We start from the raw sequence: 16,327 nt of genomic DNA on the forward strand, positions 1-16,327 counted from the left end.
GCAGTCAAAATGTGTAATTCATAACAACTTGGTTATTGCAGAAGATACTGAAAGCATTAGGAATATAGGTGAGATGAGGAGGGAGTTGCTAAAGTGGAAGAAAGATAACTAGGATGAGAGGAGAGCCAGAGACAATTCTTCTGACTTTACTATTTGTTTTGTTTTGTTTTGTTTATGTAGATCTATTTTGAGAAGAGCAGAGAGGGACAGTGAAGGATAAGATTTTTTCCCTGTTAATCTATAAGAAAAATCAAACTATTGGGTCTTAAAATCCCTTAAGATTAAAACATTCCTTCTGTTCCCTCATCTTCTTTTCTGCCCAAAGACTGTACTTTAGCAAGTACACGTATTTAAGTCATTTGGATATACTTGGTCAACAAGTGAGGATGGAGAATAATCTTAGTAGGGTGTGACCAGTATGGGAAGAGTGGATGGCAGGTGTAGGGTAGGATGAGGAAGTGGTTCATCTTTCCATTTGAAAATAGAATGCACCACTCCAGAGAAAAAGAGAGAGTAGAGCCTCAGGGGACTTACATCCATGTATGTGAGAACACTGACAAAGATCATCAATTACATCAGTTTGCAGAAAAAGTAACATTGAATTCTGGAGGCAGAAATTTTCTATGCAAATAGAGAGACCATCTTTATTATTAAAATGCATATTATAAATTATAGACATAAATATATTCCAAGTGCAACATTTTCACAGTGTTTTGGGAGTAAAAACAAAAAGATGACAGAAAAATGACGTTGCACAGGAGTTCCACTTATGCATAGTTTCAGACCAAGGTAGTTTGATCTGTTGTTCCTAGAGCAGATGGCTCCTTTTCATGTAATTACAGGTTAACAGAATTAGTTCCTAAACCAAGTGACAATGTAAACATATAAACCATTTGTATATAATAATAATAACAATAAAATAATAGCAATAATAATAAAATGGAAATCACTCCATATTAAAAATATCTGTTAGGGACTTCCCTTGTGGTGCAGTGGTTAAGAATCCACCTGCCAATGCAGGGGACACGGGTTAGAGCCCTGGTCTGGGAAGAACCCATAGGCCTTGGGGCAACAAAGTGCATGCACCACAACTACTGAACCTGCGCTCTAGAGCCTGCAAGCCACAACTACTGAGCCCACGTGCCACAGCTACTGAAGTCTGCGTGCCTAGAGCCCGTGCTCTGCAACAAGAGAAGCCACAGCAGTGAGAAGCCCATGCACCGCAATTAAGAGTAGCCCCCACATGCCACAACTAGAGAAAGCCCATGCTCAACAATGAAGACCCAATGCAGCCAATAAATAAATAAATAAATGAATAAAAATTTTTTAGAAAGCCACTTAAAAAAATATTTGTTGGAATAATTGTGTGTACATTTCGCAATCAGAGCTCAAATAACTTTAATAGAAAATGTGAGTTCATTTATCTTGAATTGTATATTGCTGTAGTTGATGGTGTTTACTTTTTGAGGGTTTTACTTTTTACATTAAACCCAGAAAGTGACAAATGGGAGGTTTGGAGAGAAAATTCTCCAAGGAAAGGAGACACTCAAGAGGCTGCTGTCTGGATGGCAGCTGCAACAGTACTTCCCTCCTAGTTTAGACTTTTCCCTGGAAATCAGATCCAGAGTTGGAAGGGGAAAAAGTCAAAAAGAAAGAAAACAAGCAGAGATCAGAGAAACTGATAGTCATGTTTTTAGATATATTTCTTAAGATTTAGCATCCCCATTATTGTAAGAAAATTAGGTGATCACTTACTATATGTAACCTGAAAGACACTGCTGTAAGACTTTCTTCAAAATATCTTCCTTTCCAGTCTGCTTCAGTGTCTTTAATCCCTCCATTAAAAGTGAGAGATGTACACCTTGAGTTAAAGTTCATCCCTAAGGCGTAGAATTCAGATATCCCTTGGCAAATTAATATTAAGCTAACATTAGTCATTAGTACCTTAGTGTGAATAAATTTATCAGGTACTGACTAGAACAAGGGAATAGGACAGAAGACAAAACATACTGATGATGAGGACGGTTTGATAAAGTAAATCACAGCATTGAATACAAACTTAGATGGGCAGGCCTGAAGAGAAGGTGTGATCCTAGCTAAGCAGCATAAGAATACTGGACACTTGTTCTCTCTGTCTTTTCCTCAAATGATATAAATAATTTTCAAGGGCTTCTGGACTGCCTAATAAATGGGCTATAACCTCAACATTTCCTCTAAGAAATTCAGTAATCTCCTGCATATATTTCCCTCCTGTTTAAAATGATAGATATGTTTAAAGTGAAATTAATATGTTAATGAAATTAAATCACTGGTCTCCCAAAATGACCCTAAAAAGTGTAATTCATGCTAATATAGAAAATAATAAACACATATAGTATAGACAAGTCCCTTTCATCACAAGTACCCACAAAATTATTACTTCTAATGCCATTACAACACTGAATTATGTTCAAAGCCAAATCACTTTAAAGCAAAGAGACCAGGCATAATTACAGTTACCCATTTTAAAACACAATTTAACACTCATTTAGAACTCATTTAACACATCAAAATAGGTACCTTATGATGAATAATTAGGATACAAATACATACACAATTGCTAGCAGCACAAAGTCGATCTTCTAGCAGGGTAGTATCTTAATAACAGAGTACAAGCAAATCAACACTTGCCTAGAGAAAACATTAGAAAAATTTCCATTCATCTTAGATATTAGAATTCATTTAAATTTCACCAGTTTCTTTTCCCCCAAACATATTGGTATTGTAACTGTGCTTAAAATAACCCCCTTTCTGTAAATATGATGGAGCTCTTCCTTGATTTTCACATTCCTTCCAGATAGGAAGTAGCATGTTTCTTCATTTTAAAGCACACATATTTTAATTAAAGCACTCTTTGAAACTTAGAGCTTTTTGCCAAAATATTTTTCAAAGTATTCTAATATTTAAGACCTCAGGTTAAATTACTATTCATATCCTGGGTCTGTTTCCTGCATAGTAGTACTAAACAGGTAGCAGGCATGTAGCAGGCAAGGCTTTTTAATGGGCGTCCAATGTGGCCAAAATTAATCTTCTGCACTTTTCTCAAAAGGGGAAAATATTGACTTCCCCAGATGCTGGAATGGAGGCTGTGCTGGCCTTACAATGGTATGACTGGGGCAAAGCTGGGCCTGAAAAATTACTGAAGACTCTAGGGTCCACATGCCTGGCTGCCTCCAAACCTACTCTGGCTTGTGAATGCAGCTTGACAGTTGCCACCTAACTTAAAAATAAGGAATAACTTCATCTTTTTGCTCTGGCCTAAACTTAGTGGCCTAAACTTACTGCACTACTTCTTCCATAGGCTCAGAAAGTGCAGTAACCTGTCAGAGGTACCTTGATGTCACTCTAGAAGCATGGTGGACATTTCCTTTACTTGGTAGGTCCGTACATCTTCAGAGGTGTTCTCTGGAAATAGTTTAAGAGAATCAGAACTATGATTATCACCTATCTGCTTTCTCCTGGACCTTTAAAGGCAATTTGGGTCACATTGTATGAACTTTGACAAGCCACCTGCCCTGGTTAGATTAAATATGGCAATTTATACAGTCATAGAGAGTATGTGAATTTATTTATTGTTCTTATTTTAAACATACCAGAGGCCTGAGTGCAGATTTTGATTCTATTAATAGATGTGACAGATGATTTTTCATACTGATATTGAAATGAAGGAAATAGCTATTTGAGTCTTCAAACACTAGCCTGCCGATGCAGGGTACATGGGTTCGTGCCCTGGTCCGGGAAGATCCCACATGCCGCGGAACGGCTAGGCCCATGAGCCATGGCCACTGAGCCTGCGCGTCCCGAGCCTGTGCTCCACAACAGGAGAGGCCACAACAGTGAGAGGTCTGCGTACCACAAAAAAAAAAAAAAAAAAGGTCCATGATTTTAACACTGTTTTTGCAGAATAATATAATGTCCATCCTACTTAAAGACAACTAAAATATGATATTGGGATATAAACTGTGATTACTAGTATAAATAGACAATTACTTTGCTTCTAAATACAAGGAAACTCAGTGTCCATTTTAACAAAACTAAGTGCTTATAATGACTTCAACCTAATAGTCTCTCTTTGTCTTAGGTTCACAGATACAGCTGCTGGCTCTAGTTGAGATCATATGTATATAATATGTCACTGAAATTTTATAGCTTAAGTTTCAGTCCACATCCAGTTTTTTTTTTTTTAACATAGTTCAGTTGTCAAGGTAGAAGTGGTATGGCTGCTCACAAATGATTTTGCATGGAGTTTTATGTTATCATGCAAATCTTGTCTTGAAAGCCGTCTTCTGAACTCATCAGTGGTAAAGTAGTATATGATAGGGTCAAGGCAGGAATTCAGACTAGCAAGACACAAGGCAATAGAATGAAATATCAGAATCACCCTTCTGGCTAGGCAGCTTTTAATTTCATTGGACTTGACCAGGAAATCTAAAGGAAAACTGAAGTGATAAGGTGCAAAGCAAATTAGGAAAACTCCTGCACAGGTTAGAATCATCTTCAAGGCTTTCTTCTTCTCTCCAAGGTCTTGGGACACAGGATATTTATCCTGCAGTGATAAAACCGTCTTCCAGGTACAATACAGGACAATCAGAAGAGGAGTGACAAATCCAATCAACTCACCAATGGTCATCATGACAACAGACTGGGCTAGATTGACATTCCTGGTAGGAAGATCCACAAAGCATTTGGTTCTGTTGCTAGGGGTGTCATCACTGCTTCGGAGGAGAGGAAATAGCAGACAGGCAAGGCAGATTATTAGCCAGCCAGCAATGCTGACGTATAGGTCATATTTCTGTTTACAGTCATGGAAGCGAAAGGGGTAGAGGAGAAACCAAAATCTTCGCACACTGATGCAGACCAAGAAGTAGATGCTTGCATACATGTTGACATACTTCAGGTAGAAACAAAACATACAGAGGCCAGGCCCAAATGGCCAGTCATGATTCAAGTAGTAAAAGATCCTCAGTGGCAAGGAGAGGACTTGTAGTAAGTCAGCAATGGCTAGGTTTATCATGAATATCACAGCCCGTTTGGTTTCTTTTATATAGCCATAAAATACCCACAAGGCTAATATGTTCCCTATGAGACCTGGCACAAGAATGACAGTGTATGTCACTGCATAGATGAAGTATCGAAAATCTGTATTGGATCCATCTGTCCCAGCACATGTGTCATTAGCAGGCATGTTTCTTTCTAGAGAAACTGCCTTTGCTAAATTGTGGCTTAAAAGCTAAATTTATAATCTACTGCTGCTGTTTCTAAAAGACTGATCATCGATGGGCTGGGGAGACTGAATATAGAATAACCTCCTTTTTATTGCATTGGTCTGGGCTTCTATACATGATTTTTTTTTTCAAATAACTATCTGCATGTTTGCTTTGGATTTGTCTACATTAACTACATTGAAGTCTAATGTGCAAGCACAGATGACAAGCTGTTATAATTTTCCCTTCTTCTTTATTCTTTACTCAGTTAAAAGGCCTTCTGGGACATCATAACAGTTGATCCTCTTCCATTTGATCATAAATGTGCCATATAGTAGCTCTTCAAATTCCCATATGATGACAGTCATCTCTTTACTGGTGTTTGGCAGGCTGTTTTTCTTTTTTTTGGCTCACATAGAAGAAAGGTTTGCTTTAGTACTCAGTGGGTCCACAACTCTTCACAGGTGATTAACTTGGATAGATCATCTTTCTGGGACTTTTTCAGTCATGTGTCGTAAACTAAAAAGTGAGAAACAAAGTCAGAGCTGCAAATGAAAAAAAATTAAGCCAATTATTGTCTAGAAATTTTTGAAAAAACAAAAACCTATGTGTAGAAAAATCTATTACCTTTAATGGAAAGTTCTGATGTGAATGAGAGTGATTAGTCACAAGTTCCATAAGACACTTTAGAATCACAAGACAGTATAGCTAGAAGGAATCTGAGAAGAAATCTAGCCCCTTACTACTCAAAATGTGATCCATGAACCAGCATTACTGGAGAGCTGTTTAGAAATGCAAAAGAATCTCAGATCCCATCTGGGACTTACTGCAACACAATCAGCAATTTAAGAAGAACCACAAGTGATTCTTAGGCATATTAATATTTGAGAGGCTCTGACGTAGACCACAGCTTCACAAACATCACTGATTGTCACACTCATCTGGGGAATTTTAGAAAAAATTACAACTTTCCTTAGATTTTCTGGTGTCTCCTGTAGAGATTCTGATTCAGTACTTAGGGCCTGAAATTTGTATTTCTAAAAAGATCCCCATATGATTCAGATATAACCAACCCAGCATTTGTCCTTGAACCATCATATAGGGGCCACTGATTTGTTTCATATCTTCCCCAGATGTCTGAAAATTAGTGGGCAACCAGCCTCTCTTTAATTACTTGTAATAACAAGGGTCATCTAGTCACCTCTCAATTATCCAAGACAAAGGACAATGACATCAATACAGAGAATCAAAATCCCCAAAAAGGTGACCCAGATAGGTCCATGACCTTTGTTCTAAAACAAATTTTAGTTTAGGCACCTGGATAGTTGCCTCGAGGCTGCTGAAATGCAGGAGGAGTTAACTGACTTTAAAGGTATGGGGGAAGAACAAAAATGAAGTAGAAATTATAAAACATCCTGCCATGGATTATCAAATCCATGTTGATTATCAAATCCATGTTTGAAGTTGGCTTGATTCAACCACTGAAGGAATTGTAATTGTTATTATTTTGCCTCAATTGCCTGGTAAGTAAAATAGCACATTTGTTCAAAGATACGATGCACACTTTATTTAAACATGCTGATAAATAGTATGAACTATGCATTCAGATTGAAGGGGTTAAATACTTGAGATTTCTCAGATAAGGAAGTAGAGTGACAGTATTATAAAATAAAAAGAATCAAGATTGTAAAGAATAACATCAATGTTGAAAGAGTGGTTAAAATTAGAGGTTGTTCAGCTCCCAAACTGAAATACATCTTTGAAATATTTTCACAGGTAGTGATTTTGATTAGGTGACAGGCAAAATTAGGTGGCAGACCAAAAAGTCACAAGCCCTGGGTTTTCAACCACCTTTTAACTATTTATATAAAAGTCGTCACCTGCTAACATCACTGATTAGAAGTCAGAACTATACAAATAAACATCCAGTCAACCTCTAATGAACATTCACCTCTCCTATCAAAGCCAATGACTCTTAAATCTATATGTCAATCCTGAGCTGTACCTCTCTTTCCAACTATATATAACACCTCTTCTTTTGGATATTTCATTATTGTCTTAAAATTTAACATATGAAAGTGAAGCCATCTTTTCTATTTATTGAAAATATGTCATATTTTGTCAGATAATGTCACCTCTTTGATAAAAAATCTCCTAATGTCTTCTCATCTAACTCAGAGGAAAAATAAAAGTCCTTACAACAAATGGCCTATTTTAACTATATGATCTGGCCCCTGGTTACTCTTCTGACCTCACCTTCTAAGATTCTTCCCCTTGGACTCTGCTCCAGCAACTTTACCATTCTTGCTATTAGGTGAACAGACCAAGAACCTTCCTGGCTCAAAGCATTTGAATTGGCAGTTCCCTGTGCCTGAAATGCTTTAGTCTAGTTATTTATTTGTTTTACTCCCTTGCCTCCTTCAGATCTTTACCCAAGTGGGTCCTTTTCATGAGGCTTTCCCTCATCTTCCTATTTAAAACTGCAGCTCACCTCCAACACTCCCCATCTCCCTTCAGCATTTATTTTATCTATTGCCAGTTGTAACTAACATACTCTTTGATTTTTACTTATTTATTTTGTTTTTATATATTTTCCCTACTAGAATGTAAAGTTCAGGAGGACAAGGATTCTTGTGTGTTTTGTTTACTTGCTATAAAACAGAACTGAGGACTGTGGAGACCCAAATAAGTGCTCAGTATTTGTTGAATGAAATAATTTCAGTAAATAAAATCCATATATCTCACACAAAAATCATCATCCCTCAAAACTTCAAAACAGATTCTGCTCCTGACTTCTTCATTGTTATTAAGTTCACTAATGTTTTCCTAGGTTGTCTCAAAGTCTTGGAGGCATTGACTCTTTGTCATTTATTTTCCACTTCCAAACAAGTTAGGGAAGATAGCATATTATGGGGGAAATAATATATGTTTAGGAGTCAGGATTACCTGGGTTTAAATTCTTACTCTTTTAATTAATAACTGTGTGACTTCAGGTATATCACCAAACTTCTCTGATTCTTTAATTTCTCATTGTAATCATAGTACCTAACTTAGAGAGTCAGTGTGAGAATCAATTGAGCTGCTGTATATAATTTATTTAGCATAGTGTAAGGTACATAAGTGCTTAATAACTGATATTATTATTATTACTACTTTCTGCAACTTTCTCATAATATTATTCTTTAAATTTGCATTGTTTATACTTTAGTTCAGGACCTTATTACTTAATTTATTTTCCTATCCCTTATCATTTTCTACTCCATACTATATAATGCTGTCAGATATTTTTTTCCTTAAAATGAGCTCTTAAAAAGCGTTAATGGATTCCTACTGCCCAACAAATCACAAAATACAGTCTGGCAGTCAATGGCTTCCTTAAATACAGTGCCATCTACCTTTAGGATTTTGTCTCCCAGTGCTCTCCTAACATGCCCAGAACTCCAGCCCAACTGCACTCCATACTATTCAAACTGACTTTTTCTTCCCCCACAAAGAGCTTTTTTCATTTTTTCAGTCTGCTACCTCAGCTTGGAATATCTTTTGTTTTGTTTTGTTTTGTTTTGTTTTTTGCATACCAGTCTTACTTATTTGTGAAGACCTTTCTCAAATTTCCTGTTCTTCGTGAAAACTTCTTTAACTCAACACTGTTGTCCTAACTCCTTTTTAAAACCCTCACTTATACCTCTTTTAAAGCACATACTTCTTCTGCTTTTTCGTTAGTAACTTATGTCTGTGTCTTATTTATGCCTCTGCTCCCCTTTTCACCCCACTGTACCACAACTATGCCAGAAAATTGTTGAAGTCAGGGTCTGAGTCTTATATACGTTTATACCCCCCGAAGCACCTAGAACTAGGTTTGGAATATGTTGGGATCATCCAATATTTATTCAGCAAATATTTATTCAGCATTTATCATTTACCAGGTGCATGCTTACTACTGGAGATATAGGTGGTGGAAAAAGGCACAAGATCTCTGTCTTCTTAGGCCTTATAGTCTAGTAAGGAAGAATGATAATTGCTGCACAATATGAAAACTGTGATCATAGGCAATGTACAGTATACCCTAAAAACACAAAAGAGGGGAACCAACTAAATATTAAGAACATTTTGATTAAGTAATGTGAACTTAAAGTCAAGGCTATCTTCCTGAAGTCTGTATTTTTCCTGTTGGTTGTTCCCTCACTGGCCACATTTTAATGTTTTTTCATCTGTATATCCTAAACTGCAAACTTGAAATGCTCCTGAATACAGAATCTCCCTTAATATACTTCTGACTTCCTTCTGGGAGAGCTGGTAATGTTTTCCCTTTGTTCAGATAACATTATTTTCTAGTAGGAAAAGTTGCTTGGGATTGTTGGAAAGGCTTTCAAGCATGGAAAAAAAAAACCCTAGTCAGCTGTGCTATAATTAATATAAATATTCCTTTATCTAAGAGCGATGGACACAAAAGATGAAGGAGGTATTTTTTCCAGAGCATATTACTTTTTTTTTTTTGAGATTTCCCTTTCTCAGGAAGGAATCCGTATTGTAACAGACACTGGAACAGACTCCAATTTTAAATAAGCTATTTATTTGAAGCAACATGCCAGATTCCTTGAGCAATTTTTTCTTGCTTCAGGAGCCTATCCTTACTTAATTTTATGCACTTCCTTGGGAAGAAGAAAAATATAAGAGAAAAAATGAAACTGATGGCCTGAATTTAGCCTGATTTCCAGCAATATACAGGCCAGAAACTATTCTATATATAGTTCTTGTGGGAATTTAGTATTTTTATTTATGAATATTTATCCGTTTACCTGAACCTGAAGCTTCACTAAATTTTACTCATGATATGGTTCAAGAGTGTTTTCAGCAATATTATGTATTTGGTTGCTTATTTCTGGGAAAACCTGTTTCAAAAGAATATCACGGATAGCTTTCTGTGTTATTTTACTGAGACTTCTTAGTAAAATCTCAGCAAAATGTGTTTCTGTATTTTAATAAAGGAAAGTGAATTATTAAAATTATTAAAAGACCTAATTTATAATGGTGGTCTTTGAGACATATTAGTGGCAAGTAGAGACTATATTTTGGGATGTGGAGCTCTGCCCAGTAACCATCCAATCACAGGTCAAATGCAACTGCTTGCTCAAAAGCCAACTTTATTTTAGAGTTCTGGTTATGTACACACTTTAGTAAGCCAAGAAAAAGCAGACCTAGTGCTACAAGTGACTGCAAATAATGTGGGACAGAACAAGGAGCGTACATGTGTGTGGGAGGCAATTATACTTTTATGATACACGAGTAATCACAAATATTGAATAGAAGAGAGCAGAACAATTTCTTCCTGATTCTGATCAGCACACATAGCAAATCTCAGGGCTTCTTTTTCACTTTTGAAAATCTTCGAAGTGAAATAATTTACAGTATTTCCAGAAAACCTGTCCAGCAACTATATCTAAGAGCTGACTACAGCTCAGTAAGCAAATACTTTAGAAAGTCTTTACCTAGCTAATTCTCCTAGGGAGAATGTTCCATCAGAATTTTTATTTTAAAGAGGGGTGGGGGGCTTCCCTGGTGGCACAGTGGTTAAGAATCTGCCTGCCAATGCAGGAGACACAGTTTCGATCCCTGGTGTGGGAAGATCCCACGTGCCGCAGAGCAACTAAGCCTGTGTGCCACAACTACTGAGCCTGCGCTCTACAACCCACAAGCCACAACTACTGAAGTCCGCACACCCAGAGCCGGTGCTCCACAACAAGAGAAGCCACCGCAATAAGAAGCACATGCAGGACTTCCCTGTAGCGGAGTGGTTAAGAATCCACCGGCCAATGCAGGGGACACACGTTCGAGTGCTGGTCTGGGAAGATGCCACATGCCACGGAGCAACTAAGCCTGTGTGCCACAATTACTGAGTCTGCGCTCTAGAGCCCATGAGTCACAACTATTGAGCTGATGTGTCACAACTCCTGAAGCCCGCGTGCCTAGAGCGTGCATTTGGCAGCAAGAGAAGCCACTGCAATGAGAAGCCCGTGCATTGCAACAAAGAGCAGTCCCTGCTCATCACAACTAGAGAAAGTCCATGCACAGCAACGAAGACCCAACACAGCCATAAATAAATAAATAAATAAATAAATAAATAAATAAATAAATAAATAAATAAATAAATAAAAGAGGGGTGTTCTGTATAGATACCACATCTAATCATGTTCCCAACTCCTCTTATCTCTGACATCTATGATTCCCTGATAGGCCAGCTCCATGAAGGGAGGAAATACCTATGTGTGGACAAAGCAGTTAGAGTTATTGTTTTGCTAGGAAGTTTCACTTAGCTGAGTCTAAATGTCTCTTCTGAGATCTGAAGCACATTTCCTCTTCATCAGATTCTGTATCTTGTTGCTCTGCTCTGAGTAATACGCTTTTAATTACTCATAGAAAGAAGGAAGGTCATCACTCAATCTCCCATCAGAGTGAATAATGCCCAGACATGCTGCCTTTCCTCAGATATCTTAGTTTGCAATCATTTCGTATCCTGAAGACCAACATGTGCCAATTGGTATTGGGAATGGGTTACTGCAGAAGCTGTTGAAATCTGTACTGATAATTAAAAATTACTTTAACCACTATCCACTTTCTTGCTCCTTCCATCCATTAAAAAAAAAGAGTTTGTTCTTACACGGCTCCCACCTCTCAGGGTCTCCCTCTTATCCACATGATTTATAGGTGTCTATTTTTATTCTTTCCTTTTTTCTTAAGCAGGGCTTCTCAAAATGTGGTCTCTGGGCTAACATGGTGTATATAATAACTTTCTATTTAAAATACAAGTAACCATTTTACAAAGTTTCATTTTACATGTTACATTTAAAATATTTTCACTTTGTAGAAGTGATGAGAAGATCACAAGTTATGTTACAGTCGGAAAATGGTACATATTTTCTGTTCTCACTGCTGACACGGCTGTGGGGAATTTCCTCAGCTCTTTTGAATGTCACCTTGTGTCTCAGACCAGACATGAGCATTTGGACAAGAAGGGAGATTTTTTTTTTAAGGAAAGTTATAAGCTTCCAAGCTTATATAAAATAAACTAAGGTCCAAGATAATCAGGTCCTTCTGGCCCTTTTCACTTTTTTGCAGTTCTTTTTCTTGCAATTTTCTCTTTGAGAGTGTACCCTATCCACTGCTTCACAGGATTAATAGTCTGTGAAAGTGGAGGAGTAAACCAACCTTAAGGGTTCTGGTAAAAAGAGCAAGGGTGAAGTGGAAAGTTAAACCAGTCTCCAGGGCCTCATTCTGGAGCTGGCCTTGATTTGGGGTGTAGGTAGCTACCTAATGTGGTGTAAATTCATGGATCACCAAAAAAGCCCTCCTTTAAGGAAAAAGAAAGGAAAAGTCCTTTCCTACTTGTTGGCTGGGGCCCAAACTCCTTTTTCTTAAAGATAAGCCTTTTGCCTTATAGGGAGAACTTAGGCTTAGAATTTCAGCCTCCCACCCTTAAAGATGGAGTGCAGTAATTTAAACCTGGTAACTTTTCTTGGGGAATGTCAGTACCTCAGACAAACTCAGGATTTCTGGATCGTGTGTAATAGACCTCAGAGCTTTTGCATCCTTTGTCTTTCTGCTCATTGTATCACATCTTTCTGGTCTTGGTGCTCAGTGGTTACCCCCCTCTCCACAGTTACTTGTGTTTTACTTATAATTTGAAGCCATTTTCTCCACACTATATTATACAAGGTGTATAGCATTGTGTTTTTAAAAAGCAAAGCATAATATAGAAACCTCTCAGCAGATATTGGGGTCTTCAGAAACTGCATAAAGAATCCTGATGGAAAATTCTTTAAATTGAATTTTAAATACTTAAATGCAAATGGCAAAAAGGAATTGTTTAGCCCTCAGTAATTACCCTAAAAAGCATTCATAGAACCTTCAGTAATTACTTTGAAAAATTCCCAGGGAACATTTGATATCCAAAGAACAAGACAATTAATCTAATAAAGGGGGGTGTCTTGAATTTTACTTCTTTTTTTTTAATCGTTTGGCCTCACTGCATGGCATGTGGGATCTTAGTTTCCCGACCAGGGATCAAACCTATGGCGCCTGCACTGGAAGTGCAGAATCTTAACAACTGAACCGCCAGGAAAGTCCTATTCTTGAATTTTAAATGACAGATAATATATACTGTTCTTCAACCAGGCTTTAAGGGAGGCATATGAAAGGGGTACAAGACACTGAACACTGTTATCCCAGATGACTGAATATAAGCCTCCCCTAGTGGTGGTTTTTTCTTTGCTGGACCTGTTTTATTTTATGGCTCTTGGTAGTATGTCTTCTCTCAACAGGCTTCTAGTTGTTTACTTCTCAATATTCTACCGTGTTTTCTATACTTAGAAAGTGGATCCTATAAATTAATCAAGATTCTCACTTCAAAAAATAAGTCCCAAAAGTCTTTTAAGTCACTGTCTAAAGCGTAACCACATACCAGGAACCATTACTGTGGTCCTACAGTTCTCCTTCCAGCATCAGCAACCCTCCTGACTAGTAGAAGCAAACTGAGTCTTCTGGAAACTCTTGGCTCTTAGAGGTATTTTTCTGATTACTGAGACTGAAGTGTCATTGAAAATGATGACTGTATTCCTTGACTAATTTTCCACCAGTGATGGGAATGCTGTGACAGGTGCATGGCCCTTGGCTTAGGTGGAAGCAGAGAGGCTGGCACATCACTGCTAACGTTTCTTCTTCTCAAACTCTCCTTTTTTGTAAGCCACCACATTTGAGAAAAGAGCTATGACCGGAAAGTGTTAGAAGTGGAGGGTTCTCTTTCCCTGGATCTGTCTCCAAAAGGAGGGTTATAGGGGGTAAAATGGGGAGAGTCCTAGACTAACCTCAAAGACCTTTGTGCTAAATCTACTGTACCCATGGATCCAAGAACCGGGTAATGACATATTCACTTGGAGATCACTCTAGCCCAAGTCTGGAATAAGGATGCCCCAGGTATGAAACATCAAACATCAAATTAGATTATAGGTCCTCACCAGAACTGTTGTCACATTTGTCTGAGATGACATCATATACATATTGATTGAAAAGAGGTTGTGAAAATTGTCATATGGGACCCTTTCATATGACACTCTCTTCATCCCACACTAATATTTTAGGCACTAGATTCACAAAGACCGAGAAATTTTACTCTTCTCTAGGACAGGGCTGAAGTGTCCTAAAGAATCACAGACCCCATCTGAAGTCAAGTCTGGGATTACGTTAGCCTCTGGAGCTTGATGCATGTGCAATATTTGACTGGAATTTTGTGTATTTGTTTTTACTGCATAATGCTCTGTTAGCAAATAAAATAATTTTTCAGTGAGTGGCATTATTTGTAATATTTGGGTCACTTCTGATGACATTTCACTGGAGTGAAAGGTAATATAGTTCAAGATTGAGATATAATGAAGGACAAGCCAATGCTGTCCTTCATTGATCTTGTTCTTTGGCTTTAAAAGCAGATATATATTGGGTCTTCCCTGGTGGTGCAGTGGTTAAGAATCTGCCTGCCAATGCAGGGAACACAGGTTCGAGCCCTGGTCTGGGAAGATCCCACATGCCGTGGAGCAACTAAGCTCATGCACCACAACTACTGAGCCTGCACCCTAGAGTCCATGAACCACAACTACTGAGCCCACGTGCCACAGCTACTGAAGCCTGTGTGCATAGAGCCCATGCTTAGCAGCAAAGAGAAGCCACCACAATGAGAAGCCCGCACATCTCAATGAAGAATAGCCCCTGCTCGCGGCAAGTAGAGGAAGCCTGTGAGCAGCAACAAAGACACAATGCAGCCAAAATAAATAAGTAAATAAATAGATAAATTTGTTTTAAAAGAAGCAGATATATATCATCCACTGTTTTCTTGCAGTCTGTAGTATGGGTTGAAAAGTATCTAAGAAACCCAGAAAATCTCTTCTTCTAAAGTATTTTGCAGATGCTCCTACAGAAAGACTATGAGCTTCTGTTCTGTTTTGACTCAAAGTATAGAGTGTCATCTTCCACCTAAAATGAATAGGCAAGCAAGTAAAGAATACCGACCAGCAATTGCAAACTTTTTGTACATTTCCAGCATAGTATCAGTAACACTCAGCAATATTTCAGGAGGAACAGACATTCATATTTTATCTCTGTTTACAACATTTTGACATGAGCAATAGCTGTACTTCCTTTCTATTATGTTAAATATCACAACTTTATTATTTTAGACTAACATATTTCTGCAGATGTCTTTGTCAGATACAGGTTGAAGCATATCATGCACTTGTGCAAAATCCTTCAAATATTCACACTTTGATGATGTAAATATCTGACATTCAAAGCTCTATTTTCTCTCTTGAGCCCAATCTCTTATTACACTCTTCCAAATTCCCTAGGCTTCCACCATGCCAGGCTTATCTTGAATACATCATGTACCTTTTAATGTCTCTCTCTCTTTTAATTTAGTCGAAATGTCTTCAAGGTCCAGTCCCCCATCCCCACTTTCCCACTTTGATAGAAAAATTCTTGATAGAAAGGAGAATTTCTATAATCTCATTTCTTCCTCCAAGACTCTCTTGAGTTCACCCAAATTGGAATTAACTCTCCTTCCTTTGACTTCCCACTGCATAGTGCTTATACCTCTTTTATAGTCTGATGTGTTTCATCCTGTCTGATAGTATAGTTGGTTGTCTATATATTCACTAGATTGTAAGCTTTTTGAGAGTAAGAATTCTGTCCTAATCATCTATGTATTTCTCACAACACTTAGAACAGACCTGTATTAAATGTTCATTGGTAGACCTTTAGTAAATGCCTGTTAAATTTGAATACAAATGTCCCTGTAAGTCTGTAGAATATTTTTTCCAATTATCCAGTTCTGTATAAGTTTTGAAATATGTCACTTAAAGGCTCTTCAAGTTATAAAATCTAAAAACATATTTAGTAATTTCTAGCTATTGTTTTAATCATTGATATTGGCTACTGCGAAGTATTTGGAGATTAAAAAACCACTTTTTAAAGAGTTTTTCTTTTTTATTTGCTGAGAATCACATTTGAATTATTTTCTGTATGAAGTTGTCTTTTTTAATAAC

The 16,327-nt window shown here is 37.5% G+C and overlaps 1 protein-coding gene across 1 annotated transcript in view; it reads right to left on the reverse strand.

Moving 5' to 3' along the window:
- Nucleotides 1-4,067: 4,067 nt before the first annotated feature.
- The window catches only part of GPR174 (G protein-coupled receptor 174), a 36,696-nt gene continuing 24,436 nt past the window's right edge, over nucleotides 4,068-16,327 (reverse strand). Inside the window, exon 2 of the mRNA XM_081222207.1 lies at nucleotides 4,068-5,762. Coding sequence (XP_081078333.1) covers nucleotides 4,223-5,224 — 1,002 coding nt within the window. The 5' untranslated portion in view covers nucleotides 5,225-5,762 and the 3' untranslated portion in view covers nucleotides 4,068-4,222. The remainder of the gene's footprint in view (nucleotides 5,763-16,327) is intronic.

Source organism: Mesoplodon bidens (assembly GCF_964165515.1).
Source record: "Mesoplodon bidens genome assembly, chromosome: X".
In the NCBI taxonomy this organism is placed as follows: Eukaryota; Metazoa; Chordata; class Mammalia; order Artiodactyla; family Ziphiidae; genus Mesoplodon; species Mesoplodon bidens.